Here is a 15,543-nt window from a genome sequence, read left to right on the forward strand (position 1 = left end):
GGGTGAAACAGGTAGTGAGGGAAAACTCTATTAGGTCTTCATGGAAGAGGGAAATGGATAGGTGGAAAAGGAGGGAAAATCTTGATGAGAACTAGAGGAAGAGAGGACACAGAGAGGTGAGGAAAAGGATAGAAAAAGGTGGTTTAGTTAGATGGCGGGCAGGGATAGAAACAGTCCACATTAAAGTGGTACAAGTAGAAGGAGAGACCTGAGCTGCTCCACTGGCATGTAGGAGACTGGGGTAGTAAGTTGTTAGTGAAGGTAAGGACAGGGATGCTGAAGGTGAAAACTAAGAACAGAGATGAGCTGGACCAGGGATGTAACACATGTAGAAGGGTGAGGGAGACTGGAACATTTCCTGGTTGAGTGTGTCAGGTATGAAGTGAGAGACAGGTTGGTAGGTTCCATAACTGTAATTATAGGAGATGAGTGGAATAGGAGGTTAGAGGAGGATGGTGAAGTCCTCACAGTGCTGGGCCTATATCATGGTGGGGAGAGAGAGAGAGAGAGAGAGAGAGAGAGAGAGAGAGAGAGAGAGAGAGAGAGAGAGAGAGAGAGAGAGAGAGAGAGAGAGAGAGAGGGGATGATGAAAGAGTTCCTAGTACAAGCATGGAGGAAACGTAGTTTCCTCCATGCTTGTGTAGTTTTGCTTCCTGTGCTGTGCTTGCCGCTCTCCTACAGGTTGTGGACAGATCAGAGCATAAGACTGAAGGGAAGGAGGACCAATCAGGTGATAAAAAGCGAAAGAGGTCACAAGAATAAGAAGGATTTCGCACAATACCTTCTGATGAATTTGAACGTAACCAATTTCAATGACCAAAAAACATTTTACTGTGAAAAATTCAGAAGGTACAAATACTTGGACATCCTCCAAATTCTAGAGATAAATACTAGTTCTTGATTTTGACACACAATAAAAGTTGAATTATTTGATTCGGTGACTACAAAAGAAAAATAACCATTGAAGTTTACCTGGTGGCCGTATAAGTCCCTACGTATGTTAGCTGGCTGGGGTGGTTTCCTATTATTGATGTCACAACAAGTTAGGAGGCAGTGTGGCAAATTAACCGCCAGGTCCTTGCCTGAGAAAAACACTTCGCTGGCAGGTGGATGGAGAGGAGTGTGGATTGCTGTAATGGCGGCGTGACTGCGGCTCGGTGCTCTCCCGTGGTTGTGAGGTATGGATGAATGGTTTGGGGTTAGCTACTCATACTGAGCACACACACTTTGTACAGAATATACGTAATGACTCCAGTAGAATATAAGTAAATCAGGTCTTCCAGGAGCGAGAGGTACTGGTAATGTCGCTTTGGGTGGGATAGAAGATCAGCTGGCGCCTGGCAGAATGGTGCTGTGTACGTAGTAGTGCATACTGTCATTTGTTTCAACGGAACTTCTGAACTTGAATAGATGTAACTTTATATCAACTTTATTTGCTTCTATCTTACCAATATTCTACCATGGTGTTTTTTCACTGTTATCCCCTAGAGATAAATTATTATTTCCGACACCTTGCATGAGGCATTTAGTAGTGGTGACACACATACACACACACACACACTCTTTTCATCTGCTTCCAAGTAAGTAGTTATTTGCTTTCTTTATGCAAGAAGAGCCGCGGGATATGCAGTCTAAAAAGGCCTCCTGAGATGTCAGTCCCTAAAGAAGAGCCGAAAAGTTTAACCAGAATTTAACTTCCCTCTTAAAGATTTCAAGTCGTAGGAAGGGAGAAATAGCAGATAGTGGGTTCCAGAGTTTAGCTGAGAAAGGTATGAAATATTGTGAATATCGTTTTACACTTGCATTAAGGAGGTGGATAAAATAGGAGTGAGAGGAAGTAAAAAGTTTGTGCAATGAGGCCGTAGGTGGAGGGAAGGCACGTAGTAAGCAAGATCAGAATATAGCAACATATACATTATCAGAATGAATACAGAGAAGATCGGATAAAAAGATGCAGGAGATGAGGAGCACTCCTTACGAAAGGGAAACTGATGGGGATCTTTAAGTGGTATAGGGCAGTAATAGTTAACGTGTATGCATAGTGCATCTCAGGATACATTAATTCTTTCAAAGGTACTTGGCAAATACTGGGATACATAGAGGGCTACATGAAATGGCCAGTGTGCATAAGAATAAACAGTGTGAAAAAAAAATAATTGTAAGTGACATGTAAGAAGATATCTGTAGTCGCCAGTTATTGCCTCACCATGTCCTGTGAGGCTGGTGGCGAGAGACTCTCGTGAAGGATGTGTAACAATAAGGAAACTGAGTTGAATGGAGTAGTTAACTGGAGTAGTTAAGTTGTACGAGAGGAGGACTAAGCTGTAAAGTGTAGTGGCCACAGCTGCGAGCTGGTAGTAGACTCGGTAGGGAGGCATATGTTTACATAAAAAAACCGCTGACCCAGCCCCTTCAGCGTGACCCTTTTACAAGGGTCACGGTGGGCCCGGTGCTTAGGACAAAGACCCTCTTGTGCGAGCACGGAGAGCCACGACATCCTACGACGAAACCAGGACAGAAACAAGGTATCTCTAGAGATATCTTGTTTCAGTCCTGGTTAATATTTTGCAGCTTAGTCCTCCTCTCTCACAGCTTCACGGAGAGCCAGGACATCCTACGATGAAACCAGGATTTTAACAAGATATCTCTAGAGATACCTTGTTTCTGTCCTGGTTTCGTCGTAGGATGTCGTGGCTCTCCGTACTCGCACAAGAGGGTCTTTGTCCTAAGCACCAGGCCCACCGTGACCCTAATAAAAGGGTCACGCTGAAGGGGCTGGGTCAGCAGTTTTTCATGTAAATATATGCCTTCTTACAGAGTCTACTACCAGCTCGCATCTGTGGCCACTGCACTCTACAGCTTAGTCCTCCTCTCGTACAACTTAACTACTCCAGTTAACTACTCCATTCAACTCAGTTTCCTTATTGTTACACATCCTTCACGAGAGTCTCTCGCCACCAGCCTCACAAGACATGGTGAGGCGATAACTGGCGACTACAATATCAGTATACTACACTCTGACGGCATTTTGTTTTATTATGCACTTAGCAACTGTATAAACAGTTATTTTGGACAGCAGCTATTTTCTATGTTTAAATTAAAAATCTAAAACTTTTATCAATATCTTTCCAGTTTTAAATCTAAAGAAAATGTCAATTATTATTATTATTATTATTATTATTATTATCATTATTATTATTATTATTATTATCCTCCTATGTCCTAAAGTACATGAATTTCTCAAAAATTCTGGAAGGGTGCACGAACTTGAAAAAGAATGTTGAAGAATGCTGCTCTAAAGCATGACTTAATAAATAAATGAAATTGCTTCTTCTACCCACGTGTAAAAGAAATTATTCAAGTTCTAATTTGATAACTTCCTTGAGATTAGCTTAGTCCCTTTCTGCTACTCACAAGGAAGCCGCTTTATCAGCCACGACACGTGATAAGCAGCTGTTTGGTGTATGGCTGGAAGTCCCACCGGAAATAATTGAATATATAGTCGACACGCTTGTGACGCTGAATGACGCAGTTGGCCGAACTGATAAGCATCTCATGTGGTGAATATAAGGCGGGGAAAACTTTCCAGTTGCAGCACAGAAGCTGCAGCAGCGAAACAATCGCGTCTTAACAGCAGAGAATCATCATGCAGCTTACCTTGTAAGGCTTATTCTTAAATTCACAAATTTATTTTATAACTTCTTGTGTTTAGAATGTAGAAAATAAGCCTGTTCACTTATTCTATGACGTTGATAATGTAAGATGGCATATTTTAAGCCCATGATATGAAATGAAAGCGCGGTTTTAACTGAATAGACAGGAATATATATATAACTCAGTTGGCATAAGAGGCAACCTGCAAAATTTCCTCAGCCCTCATGGCCACCATAGTGTCAGACTTGGAAATCTATGTACGTCAAGATACGTGTGTTATATATCAGAATTATAGAATTTACTATGTATGTCTGATCGACGTGTGCCCTATGTTACTGGACAATCGTTCTAATTACCATTTGTCTCCATGTCCAGTCATGAAATGTAGGTACGTACAGTGGAATATTATGGAAATGAAACCAGACCTTATTAAATTTCAGATGACCAAGAAAGTATGCAAGTGTGCAAGTATACATTCTTATAATAACCTAGACATTACACCCACAGGATCCTCACGGTATGCTTAGGGGTTATCCTGGCGTCGGCCCCAAGTGATGGCGTCCCTGCTTACTTTACGGCGTCCCCGATGATTTCATCCCGGTGCCCTATGCCCCCCGGACCCTATCCTCATTACATGGCCAACCCAGCAGACTGTGGTTCCTTTTACATGTGCTCCTGGAATATTGCCTTCCTCATGGATTGTCCTGCAGGCCTCCATTTCAATACAGAACTTGAAGTCTGCGATTTCCCGATTAACACTCATTGTGCTGCTGCCGCCGCCACCAAGGCTCACGTACAAGATACAAACACCACCACTACTGCCATCAACGACGCCACTCATGCCCCTGCAGACATGATCACCACTACCGCCCCAGACTACGACACCACCATCTAAGAATGGAGGCTATGACACCACGAGTAATCGCGCTGAATGTAAGGCTGAAGAGGGACATGGTAAACAAGGTCTAAAATGTGTGTACTTTAGAGACCTTGGTGGTAAGAGTTGATTGGAGAAAGGTCAGCCGTGGACTGCAATTGTATGTGCCTGGCGACTTAAAATTAATGATTTTGTGTGACGGAAGAAATTCTTTCTGACGCTCTTGACTCGTGATCTAAAAACGTTATGACGATCTACAAGGAACTATGTATCTCCCATTTTACGTTACCTTTGTACGAGTGAAATTTTAATATACGTTTATACAATTTTTCTTGTTTGCACTATATAACCATTTATGTATACGGACTTACATTCATATGGCATACAAGCGTATATACTCACTACCCATAACACAAAACACTTACATTCCCAGTGACATTACCAGGATTCAGTCTCCTTTGTGTAGTTCCCTGTCACCCTTAACCTACTAAGACGTAAGGAGACGCTTGTTGCCGATCTTTGGCAAGTCGAACTCTTCCACTGCAATTTTATTATTATTATTATTATTACTATTATTATAATTATTATTATTATTTATTTATTTATTTATTTATTTTTTCATAATATTCCTAGTGATCATTCACATGACTAGGATAGGCACACGTTTCGTCGCCTCCAGACATAATTTTTGGAATGGTCATTATAGATCGTTATCAAACAATATCCACGTCACCATTACTAAATGTACCTTTCGATGGCTTACTAAGGTCAGCATCACAATGGTACTCTATTTCATTTCCTTGCGAGTAACAATGTATGCATCGGTTGTAAAACCAGTGTCGCTGTAAGATGCAGGAGCCTGGGCGCTGAGGCGGAGTAAGGAGAAACTGGAGGGGAAATATATAAATGCTGTGGTGGACGAGTGAAGAAAAAAGAATGGAGGCACGAGTCATCTCCTGGAGGCGAGGTAGTAGCGCCTGTAGTAGCGCCTGAGGTGCCACAACCACGTGATCGGACTTAGAGTGGTTGATCCCGTAAAGGTGGCATAGAGAAGCCGGGTGTAGTGTAAGGGAATAATAGAGATATATATCAAGAAATGGAACTGAGGGGGAAACGCGACACTTGAGCGTGGCGGAGGAGGTTACAGAAGACGGAAGGTGCTGGTTATTTGTGAAAGCAGCCAACCCATCACGGGATTAATGGCAGAGGAAGGTTATATTTTTCGTTTTTTGCCTGTCTGTTAATTTTAATTTTTCTTTCTTGTTGGGGTGTATCTGACCACTTCGAATGTGCTCCTAAAAGCTAGACTCCTCCCAAAAGCCCCAAGCTTGTTACCCGGTAGTCGGAACTGGAACTGTAGTTTCACAGGCTGTTCTGAGTCTCATAATTATTATTATGATTAAGAATTATCATTATTATTATGATTATTATTACTATTACAATTATTATCACTATTAATTTGTATATAATAACTATAAAAGAAGCCTGGAATAGTGCAAAGTCCCAGAGTCTGCAAGAAAGTATGGTAAACACGAGTTCTTGAGATAACTCATTTGAGGGATATGGTAAAAAGTCCTTTTTTGATATCTGAATTTGCATTGTAGGGTACAGTACACGAAATGCTTTAAATTCAAACTTTCATACAATCGCTAAAGGTAAGAATGTCTTATGCCACATTCGTCAGGTTGTATATAACAGTTACGTTAGGCAAGTCGTCCAATCTGCAACCAACATGGTATATAGTACATAGGATGGTCATGTATTGCTACAAGCTGTCAAAGCCTTGGTGGCCAGTAGTCTATAGAAGTACTGGTTGCTCTTGGTAACACCTATAGTCTGTTTGGGGAACAGCACCTCCCCTCATGACAAGCTGAGTTAAGACACTTGTTTTGTTATACTGGCCAAGCAGCAAGTAGTGATCAGGGAAGGGCGGAAAGACCTGGCTGGGCACTGCAACGTACTCAGCCCAAGATACTCCTGGAGTACTTAGGGATGCAAACTCCTTTAAGGTGGCTCCTGAAATGCAAATTAAAGATTAGAAAGGCTTGGTCATTTGAGTTTGATTTATATACAACAAAAGCAGCCTTGTTAGTTCCTTGATATTACTGGGTACTGCTCTCTTCTACTGACCTACAAGGCTGTACACAAGTGGAGTGCCATTCTCCTGAAGCGCCACCACGATGTAAGCACCAGTGGTGCGACTACCAGCGAAGAATACGGTGAGTCGAGTCTTGGCAGCCATCCTGTGAACACTCTCCCAGGTAAGTGTCCTCGATGCTACATCCACGGAATGTAACTGTGAATACAGAAGTTCATCGTTGTAATTTTTCTTTTCCACGCGTCTTCACACTCAACAGACCAACAACTTGAACTCCTCGACCACCTGAAGACTCACCTCCAGTAGGAACTCGTCCCTGTGCACCTCAGCTCTAGTGAGGGCCAGGAGAAGGTACAAGCGTCCATCTTCTTCCACGAAAACGCAATCATCAATACTTCGCTCAGTCTTCACCACCTCCCCTTCATAATCGTCCACAAGTAGCATGCCGTGTCCCGCAAGGCCTCTGAAGGTGACAGTTTGGTTTCTTGGCGTCACAGTGGTCTTGTAAATGTCTGTAAGAAGGGAGAAGGCCTATGGAGACACCGCTAGGTACCAAGATTTCAAAAACTTAATTTAAATAGTAAAGTCAATTTACAGCTTAAACTCAATAGTTATCTTATGCCAATGCGTTTCTAATAAATGTGCCGATGGAAGAGTAGCTTAATTTAGTTACTTTTGCAGTGTAAGAAAATACGTTACCGAAGCCACTGTGCACGGTCTGCTTCAGCAATAAACTGCCAGAGAGCAAATCGAGCTTGTAGATAGCGGTGGAGTCAGCAGCATGAACCCTTAGCGTTACTAGATTGCCCTCAGCAAACATAGACAGACGCTCACCAGACTCTAAGGAGCCGTGTTTCTGTTGGAAGATTATGGGATCTGCCTTGTGTCCGCCATACCTTTTTCCTTGAATTCAGTACACACAAAACTCGCAGCAAAGACTTTTGTGCGTTCTATTAGAATTAAATTTATTAATGAAATGAGTGATTGATAACATTGTATACTGAGTGTACCATGCCACCGTACCACGATGTTGTCCCTCGTGATCTTCCAGATAGCGCTGGTGACGTTGCAGCTATTAGGGCTTCCAGAATGCATAATCACCGTCACTGCCGCCGCTGCCGCCGCGACGTACACCTAAAAAAATAAAATTATGTAACGCTGTAACTGCTAACTATTTTTAATTTGAATATATTCTTGAGCTTGTCCGGCACCCGTGGCAATGAGGTGTAGCAACAGCTATGCGTCACACGAGAACGTCGGTAAACTATCCGGTATAGTATTGTGTCACTCCTATGTGAAGAACAATGGAGGGGTGCACGCCCCGGCTTGTTACTTATTCTATCCTCCGCTATGCTTTGGAAATATACCAAGTGTTGTTACTAGTTGCTATGTTGTACCACAGATGATATACTGTAGATCTGACACGAAAATGTCCGTCTTGCCATAACGGACCAAGTCGGGAATCTGGGCCCGAGTAAGATTTGCTTGATACTCATTACCAGCAAGCTCTCAGTGGTTCTTGTTTTGCTTGTAAACCGTAACTTTTAGTTAGACTCTTAAGTAAAGTCACAAGGGATGAAATTTTATGAAAGTGCATGCATCACAGAGTCACCACACGAGTCCGCTGGAAATAGTTTCCTTATGAATGACAAGAAACTCTTGGACGATATTATTTTCTAAAACAATTCGGAAAGCAATATTCTACACTCTAAATATATGTATACTACACTGTTCTCTGCATCCTATAGCTCCTGGAAAATATAATAAAATGTATAATTTCTTTTTTGGTCGTTTTCATGGATTCACAATTGTTGGTAATAGCTATCAAGTGTACATACTATTTCACTCTAGGTTAGGCTCTTAACTGGGGTCCGCTGTAGCAAGACCGCTATTTTCTTGTCTACTGGATTATGGTCACACACGTGTCCAAGGATATCTGGATGTCCATCCCTGCCTCTTTATCAATCAACAAAGACCAACCAGCGTCATCATTTTGTCTTATTACCTCATCACTAGTACGTTGCTGGCAGTGTCATGATCAACCCACTCCGAAAACTGGTGATGAAGATGAGATTTGCTGGTAGTCATCTGTTGAAACTTTTAGTAACGCCACGCGCTTCCCTTCCACACCGCACAACAGGAATTACTGAAGCTATGTGCTTCAGCTTGTCACCGTGGTTACTGAAGTTTCTCACGCTCATCACACATACCAGCCATATAGATTCTAAGAAGCCTGACCCGGTGTCGTCATATACCGCCTGACTGCTTCAAGCTCCAAGCTCGTTCACGTTTTCAAAGCCTGATTCGTCTTCCTTCGTCGTTTTCTGCAGCACGATGTAGTTTTCCACGTTCAGAATGTTCCTACCCTGGCATGATGTTCAACTCACTTTCTGCAGTGCATCCTCATCAATGTCTGTTATTTTTACTTGTTGCGTTGTCGTATTCTGCATCGTTATAACGTTATATTGTGCAGTCACTGCTCCCCACAAATCTTCCTAATTTTTTTGGTTGTGGACAAGAAGCGAACATATCATACCTGATATTCGTAACAATGTAGGTATGTCCTCGCCTTAAAAAGGTCACTATGTTTCACTGAAATTCAGCACACCGCCAAAATAGTCTAACTAATCCGCACATGGTACGTCCTTTCCCAGACAGCCTCGGAACACATGTTGCAGTGTGTTCGTAAACTTTTCGGTACGTAAAGTCACGTCTAAAAGTCTCTCGCTGTGTGTGTGTGTGTGTGTGTGTGTGTGTGTGTGTGTGTGTGTGTGTGTGTTATTTAATTAAGCCACTGTCAAATTTGCAATGCCTGACCGAATGTTAGGATAGAACAAGAGATCATGGCGTAAGCGGCAGTGGCTGGTGCCGCCTGTAGGGATTTACAGGGTTGTAATTATTGTAAAGATTACGTAGCTTATGTAGTGATTTAAACATTCACTTAACCACTCGGTGAACTATCCACAGCAAACCTTTTTCAGAGAGAGAGAGAGAGAGAAAGAGATAGAGACAGAGAGACAGAGAGACAGAGACAGAGACAGAGACAGAGACAGAGAGAGAGACAGAGAGAGAGACAGAGAGGCAGAGACAGAGAGACAGACAGAGACAGAGACAGAGACAGAGACAGAGACAGAGACAGAGACAGAGACAGAGACAGAGACAGAGACAGAGAGAGAGAGAGAGAGAGAGAGAGAGAGAGAGAGAGAGAGAGAGACAGAGACAGAGACAGAGACAGAGACAGAGACAGACAGAGACAGAGACAGAGACAGAGACAGAGACAGAGACAGAGACAGAGACAGAGAGAGAGAGAGAGAGAGAGAGAGAGAGAGAGAGAGAGAGAGAGAGAGAGAGAGAGAGAGAGAGAGAGACAGAGAGAGGAGAGAGGGAGAGACAGAGAGAGAGAGACAGAGAGAGAGAGGAGAGAGAGAGAGAGAGAGAGAGAGAGAGAGAGACAGAGACAGAGACAGAGACAGAGACAGAGACAGAGACAGAGAGAGAGAGAGAGAGAGAGAGAGAGAGAGAGAGAGAGAGAGAGAGAGAGAGAGACAGAGAGAGGAGAGAGAGACAGAGAGAGGAGAGAGAGACAGAGAGAGGAGAGAGAGACAGAGAGAGGAGAGAGAGACAGAGAGACAGAGAGAGGAGAGAGACAGAGAGAGAGAGAGAGAGACAGAGAGAGGAGAGAGACAGAGAGAGAGAGAGAGAGACAGAGAGAGACAGAGAGAGAGAGAGAGAGAGAGAGAGAGAGAGAGAGAGAGAGAGAGAGAGAGAGAGAGAGAGAGAGAGAGAGAGAGAGAGAGAGAGAGAGAGAGAGAGAGAGAGAGAGAGAGAGAGAGAGAGAGAGAGACAGAGAGACACAGAGAGAGAGAGAGAGAGAGAGAGAGAGAGAGAGAGAGACAGAGAGACAGAGAGAGACAGAGAGACAGAGAGAGAGACAGAGAGAGACAGAGAGAGAGAGAGAGAGAGAGAGAGAGAGAGAGAGAGAGAGAGACAGAGACAGAGACAGAGACAGAGACAGAGAGAGAGAGAGACAGAGAGAGAGACAGAGACAGAGACAGAGACAGAGACAGAGACAGAGACAGAGAGAGAGAGAGAGAGAGAGAGAGAGAGAGAGAGAGAGAGAGAGAGAGAGAGAGAGAGAGAGAGAGAGAGACAGAGACAGAGACAGAGACAGAGACAGAGACAGAGACAGAGAGAGAGAGAGAGAGAGAGAGAGAGAGAGAGAGAGAGAGAGAGAGAGAGAGAGAGAGAGACAGAGAGAGACAGAGAGACAGAGAGAGAGACAGAGAGAGAGAGAGAGAGAGAGAGAGAGAGAGAGAGAGAGAGAGAGAGAGAGAGAGAGAGAGAGAGAGAGACAGAGACAGAGACAGAGACAGAGACAGAGACAGAGACAGAGAGAGACAGAGACAGAGAGAGAGAGAGAGAGAGAGAGAGAGAGAGAGAGACAGAGAGACAGAGAGACAGAGAGAGAGAGAGAGAGAGAGAGAGAGAGAGAGAGAGAGAGAGAGAGAGAGAGAGAGAGAGAGAGAGAGAGATATTCCATCCATTACACGGGGAATATCAGCGCCTAGTTGTGAACAGACTTTCTCTCAACCCTATAATTCCATATATCACTACAAAAGCTGCTAAAATGTAACGCTGAACGCTCACGACTTTGAAGAACTAATGCACTTCATTGCCGATGCATGTTTCAACTTCGTTCGCGGCGCTCACACCGATATCTGCTCAAGCACCTAAAAAATTTTCTCACTTTTTCCCTAAAGATCGCCTGAAATCTACACCTTCAAGATAAAACGGCTTTATTTTGTATTGATTACAATTGATACGATAGATAAGATAATGAACTCTATTCTTTTATAACAATTAGTTTCAAATCAACTTCATTCATATATTTATCTAAAAATTTGGCCACATCTCCATGATGTAGAAAATAAACCAGTCGGTACAGAGAAAATGGTGGTTTAATGTACTGTACTTGTGTATATAACTGTATGGATCAGCACTCACCTCAGTCGTGGTGCCTCCAAGGAAGAGCCATTCATGTGCCCGGAACTTTAGGTCTACTTCCCAGAGGACCAGCTCAAAAGGGTCTTCCTTGAAGTAGTACCACACTGTCTCGCAGGAGTCCCTCCAACTCACTACAAAGTACGTGGTATTGAAGGCCTGCACGGGATGACAACAGTGGTCAGCCTCAAGGAAAAATAATTGTGTATATTGAAAAAAGAAAAATACTCACGTAAAGTTGTATAGTCATCATGGAATAAATATGCAAAGAAAATGCATGTTACACAAGCAAGGGAAAAAAAATAGGCTGTACTCAGCGGCAGTGTTGTTCAGTACAAACGAACCACTCACGCGGAAAACCTCCGAGGCATGACGATGGTGGGGCAGCTGGTCCTCGTACACAGCCTTGAAGAAATCTGCTTCATAGATGGCGTTTTCCAGCTGCTTGTAAAGGGGCTCAATACGGCTGCAGGTCCCGCGGTACAACGCCTGCATTGGTAATGGACAACAATCAGTACATTTCAATGAATTAATGTGCCTTTTTTTTTTCTTAATGTAGGAAGGACACCGGCCAAGGGCAACAAAAAATCTAAAAAAAAAAAAAAAAAAAAGCCCAATGAGATGCCGGTCCCGAATAGGGTCCGAAGCGGTGGTCAAAAAATGAAGGATAAGCATCTTGAAACCTCCCTCTTGAAGGAGTTCAAGTCATAGGAAGGTGGAAATACAGAAGCAGGCAGGGAGTTCCAGAGTTTACCAGAGAAAGGAATGAATGATTGGGAATACTGGTTACCTCTTGCATTAGAGAGATGGACAGAATAAGGATGAAAGAAAGAAGAAAATCTTGTGCAGCGAGGCCGCGGGAGGACGGGAGGCATGCAGTTTGCAAGATCAGAAGAGCAGTTTGCATGAAAATAGAGGTAGGAGATAGCAAGAGATGCAACATTCCGGCGATGAGAAAGATGCTGAAGACAGTCATTTAGAGGAGAGAAGTTGATGAGATGAAAAACTTTTGATTCCACCCTGTCTTAAAAGAGTGGTACGAGTGGAACCCCTCCAGACATGTGAAACATACTCCATACATGGACGGATAAGGCCCTTGTACAGAGTTAGCAGCTGGGGGATGAGAAAAACTGGTGGAGACGTCTCAGAAGCTGTTTTAGCTAGAGATGAGATGTGAAGTTTCCAGTTTAGATTATAAGAAAAGGACAGACCGAGGATGTTCATTGTAGAAGAGGGGCCAGTTGAGTGTCATTGAAGAAGAGGGGATAGTTATCTGGAAGTTTGTGTCGAGTTGATAGATGGAGGAATTGAGTTTTTGAGGCACTGAACAATACTGAGTTTGCTCTGCCCCAATCACAAATTTTAGACAGACCAGAAGTCAGAAGTCCTGTGGCTTCCTTGCGTGAACCGTTTACTTCCTGAAGGGTTGGACATCTGTGAAAAGACGTGGAAAAGTGCAGGGTGGTATCATCAACGTATATGTGGACAGGGCAAGAAGTTTGGTTTAAAAGATCATTGCTGGATAATAGGAAGCGAGTGGGTGACAGGACAAAACCCTGAGGAACACCACTGTTAATAGATTTAAGAGAAAAACAGTGACCGTCTACCACAGCAGCAACAGAACGGTTAGAAAGGTAACTCGAGATGAAGTTACAGAGAGAAGGACAGAAGTCGTAGGAGGATAGTTTGGAAATCAAAGCTTTGTGCCAGACTCTATCAAAAGCTTTTGATATGTCTGTAGCAACAGCAAAAGTTTCACCAAAATCTGTAAAAGAGGATGACCAAGACTCGGTAAGGAAAGCCAGAAGATCACCAGTAGAGTGGCTTTGACGGAACTCTTACAGACGATCAGATAGAAGGTTGTGAAGTGATAGATGTTTAAGAATCTTCCTGTTGAACATAGGTTTGGAAAAAAAAACTTTAGATAGGCAGGAAATTAAAGCAATAGGACTGTAGTTTGAGGGAATAGAACGGTCACCCTTTTTAGGAACAAGCTGAATGTAAGCAAACTTCCAGTAAAAAGGATAGGTAAATGTTGACAAACAAAGTTGAAAGAGTTTGACTAGGCAAGGTGCCAGGCGCAGTTCCGGAGAACAATAGGAGGGACCCCATCAAGTCCATAAGTCTTTTAAGGCCCCTTTCACACGAACGGATTGCTCCGGTCCGGAACTTTCCGTACGTTTTAGCTTTACATTGACTCTTAAGGGAGCATTCACACGGCGCCAGTAAGGTAGTTTTTCCATTGCGGGAGCCGCATCCTGCCGGACTACCAGCAAGACCGGAGCGGGAGAATTCACACGGGGCCGGTAAGGTAGTTTTTCCATTGCGGGAGCCTCATCCTGCCAGACTACCAGCAAGACTGGAGCGGGAGAAATACCGGAGAGCGGTTTGGGTGGTAACGTGTTGCTTTGGGCGCGTTCACACGTCCGTTTTTTTCCCGCGTGCGGTGGGAGATCACTAACTTCTTACCTGATAGTCAGAGCAACTGCTTCTTTAAGTGGAATGGATGGTCTCGTATTGGTGTCTTCTGATTGAATAGAGTCTCTCACTTTAGCCACAAGTTCTTCATACGAAAGGTAGCTCATCCGAAAGTAGTTGAAGAACTTTGCATCATCAGCCTTCAAATCCCTGCACAGAGTGTAAAACGAAACCCTTGAGAAGACTACTGCTGTTCAAGGGGTGAACCCAGAATTTTCTCTGCTTCTTTTTCTTGATGACCTTGTTCATTAAATAAACATATATTACTCTCTTTTTGACGTCCTCCATCGTCAAGAGACAGCATTGCACTGATTTGATTGACGGGGGAGACAGAGCCTGCGGAAGAATCCGCACGTGACCATGGGTGTTGCGGTGCGGCCTGGATGCTGGTGCGGAAAGTTCCGAACCGGAAAAATCCGTTCGTGTGAAAGGGGCTTATGGGTTTAGGCCAGCGAGGGCATGGAAAACATCATTGCGAAGAATTTTAATATGTAGCATGAAGTAGTCAGAGTGTGGAGGAGAGGGAGGGACAAGCCCTGAATCGTCCAGGGTAGAGTTTTTTAGCAAAGGTCTGAGCGAAGAGTTCAGCTTCAGAGAAAAATGTGATAGCAGTGGTGACATCTGGTTGAAATAAAGGAGAGAAAGAAGAAGCAAAGTTTTTTGGCTAGATGCCAGAAGTCACAAGGGAAGTCAGATCTTGAAAGATTTTGACACTTTCTATTAATGAAGGAGTTTTAGGCTAGTTGGAGAACAGACTTGGCATTGTTCCGGGCAGAAATAAAGTGCATGAGATTCTGGTGATGGAAGGCTTAAGTACCTTTTGTGGGCCACCTCTCTATACAAAGAGAAAGTTTAAGGCTTTTCTAAGACAAATAGAGTAAAAGACGCTTGGAAGGGACTTAAAACCCTGTGTGGGCACAAGAAGAAACAGAGTGTGCCTGAACCAGAAAATATCAACACATATGTAAACGAAATGAACGCGTTCTTTGCGAGATTTGAAAGCCATGATTTCAGTGATGCGTGTAATGAGGTAATGACAAATTCAATCTCATAATGATGAAAGAATAATAATTAGGCAAGAAGACGTGCAGAAGTCCCTGCAGAATATACGGGCAGGTAAAGCTACAGGGCCAGACGGAATGTCTGCTATGGTACTTAAACATTGTGCAAAACAACTGACACCCGTACTGACAACATTATTTCAGGATTCAGTAGATCAGGGAGTGGTACCTTATAAATGGAAGGAATCTGAAGTAAAACCTATTGCAAAAATTAACTGTCCAAAAGATTCCAAAGATTTTAGACCTGTAGTATTAACATCTAATATTATGAAATGTTTCGAAAGTGTATTGAAAAATTACATATGTCAAAAAAAACTAATAATATAGAAGACCCTATGCAGTTTGCTTATTGTAATAATAGGAGTGTACAGGAT

The 15,543-nt window shown here is 43.2% G+C and overlaps 2 protein-coding genes across 3 annotated transcripts in view; one reads left to right on the forward strand and one right to left on the reverse strand.

The window, feature by feature from the left end:
• Positions 1-3,504: 3,504 nt before the first annotated feature.
• On the forward strand, positions 3,505-4,859 carry LOC135099851 (peritrophin-1-like). The gene is made up of 2 exons (XM_064002458.1): positions 3,505-3,660; positions 4,162-4,859. Exons 1-2 carry the CDS (start codon positions 3,647-3,649, stop codon positions 4,547-4,549), a joined length of 402 nt encoding a protein of 133 aa, XP_063858528.1. The 5' UTR covers positions 3,505-3,646; the 3' UTR covers positions 4,550-4,859.
• The window catches only part of LOC135099850 (uncharacterized), a 33,242-nt gene continuing 21,860 nt past the window's right edge, over positions 4,162-15,543 (reverse strand). For both annotated transcript variants that reach the window (XM_064002456.1, XM_064002457.1), the window contains exons 26-32: positions 11,982-12,119; positions 11,634-11,789; positions 7,653-7,763; positions 7,329-7,485; positions 6,927-7,141; positions 6,662-6,827; positions 4,162-6,547 (exon numbers count right to left, since the gene is read on the reverse strand). In XM_064002456.1, coding sequence (XP_063858526.1) covers positions 6,330-6,547; positions 6,662-6,827; positions 6,927-7,141; positions 7,329-7,485; positions 7,653-7,763; positions 11,634-11,789; positions 11,982-12,119 — 1,161 coding nt within the window. In that variant the 3' untranslated portion in view covers positions 4,162-6,329. The remainder of the gene's footprint in view (positions 6,548-6,661; positions 6,828-6,926; positions 7,142-7,328; positions 7,486-7,652; positions 7,764-11,633; positions 11,790-11,981; positions 12,120-15,543) is intronic.

Source organism: Scylla paramamosain, chromosome 4 (assembly GCF_035594125.1).
Source record: "Scylla paramamosain isolate STU-SP2022 chromosome 4, ASM3559412v1, whole genome shotgun sequence".
Lineage (NCBI taxonomy): Eukaryota > Metazoa > Arthropoda > Malacostraca > Decapoda > Portunidae > Scylla > Scylla paramamosain.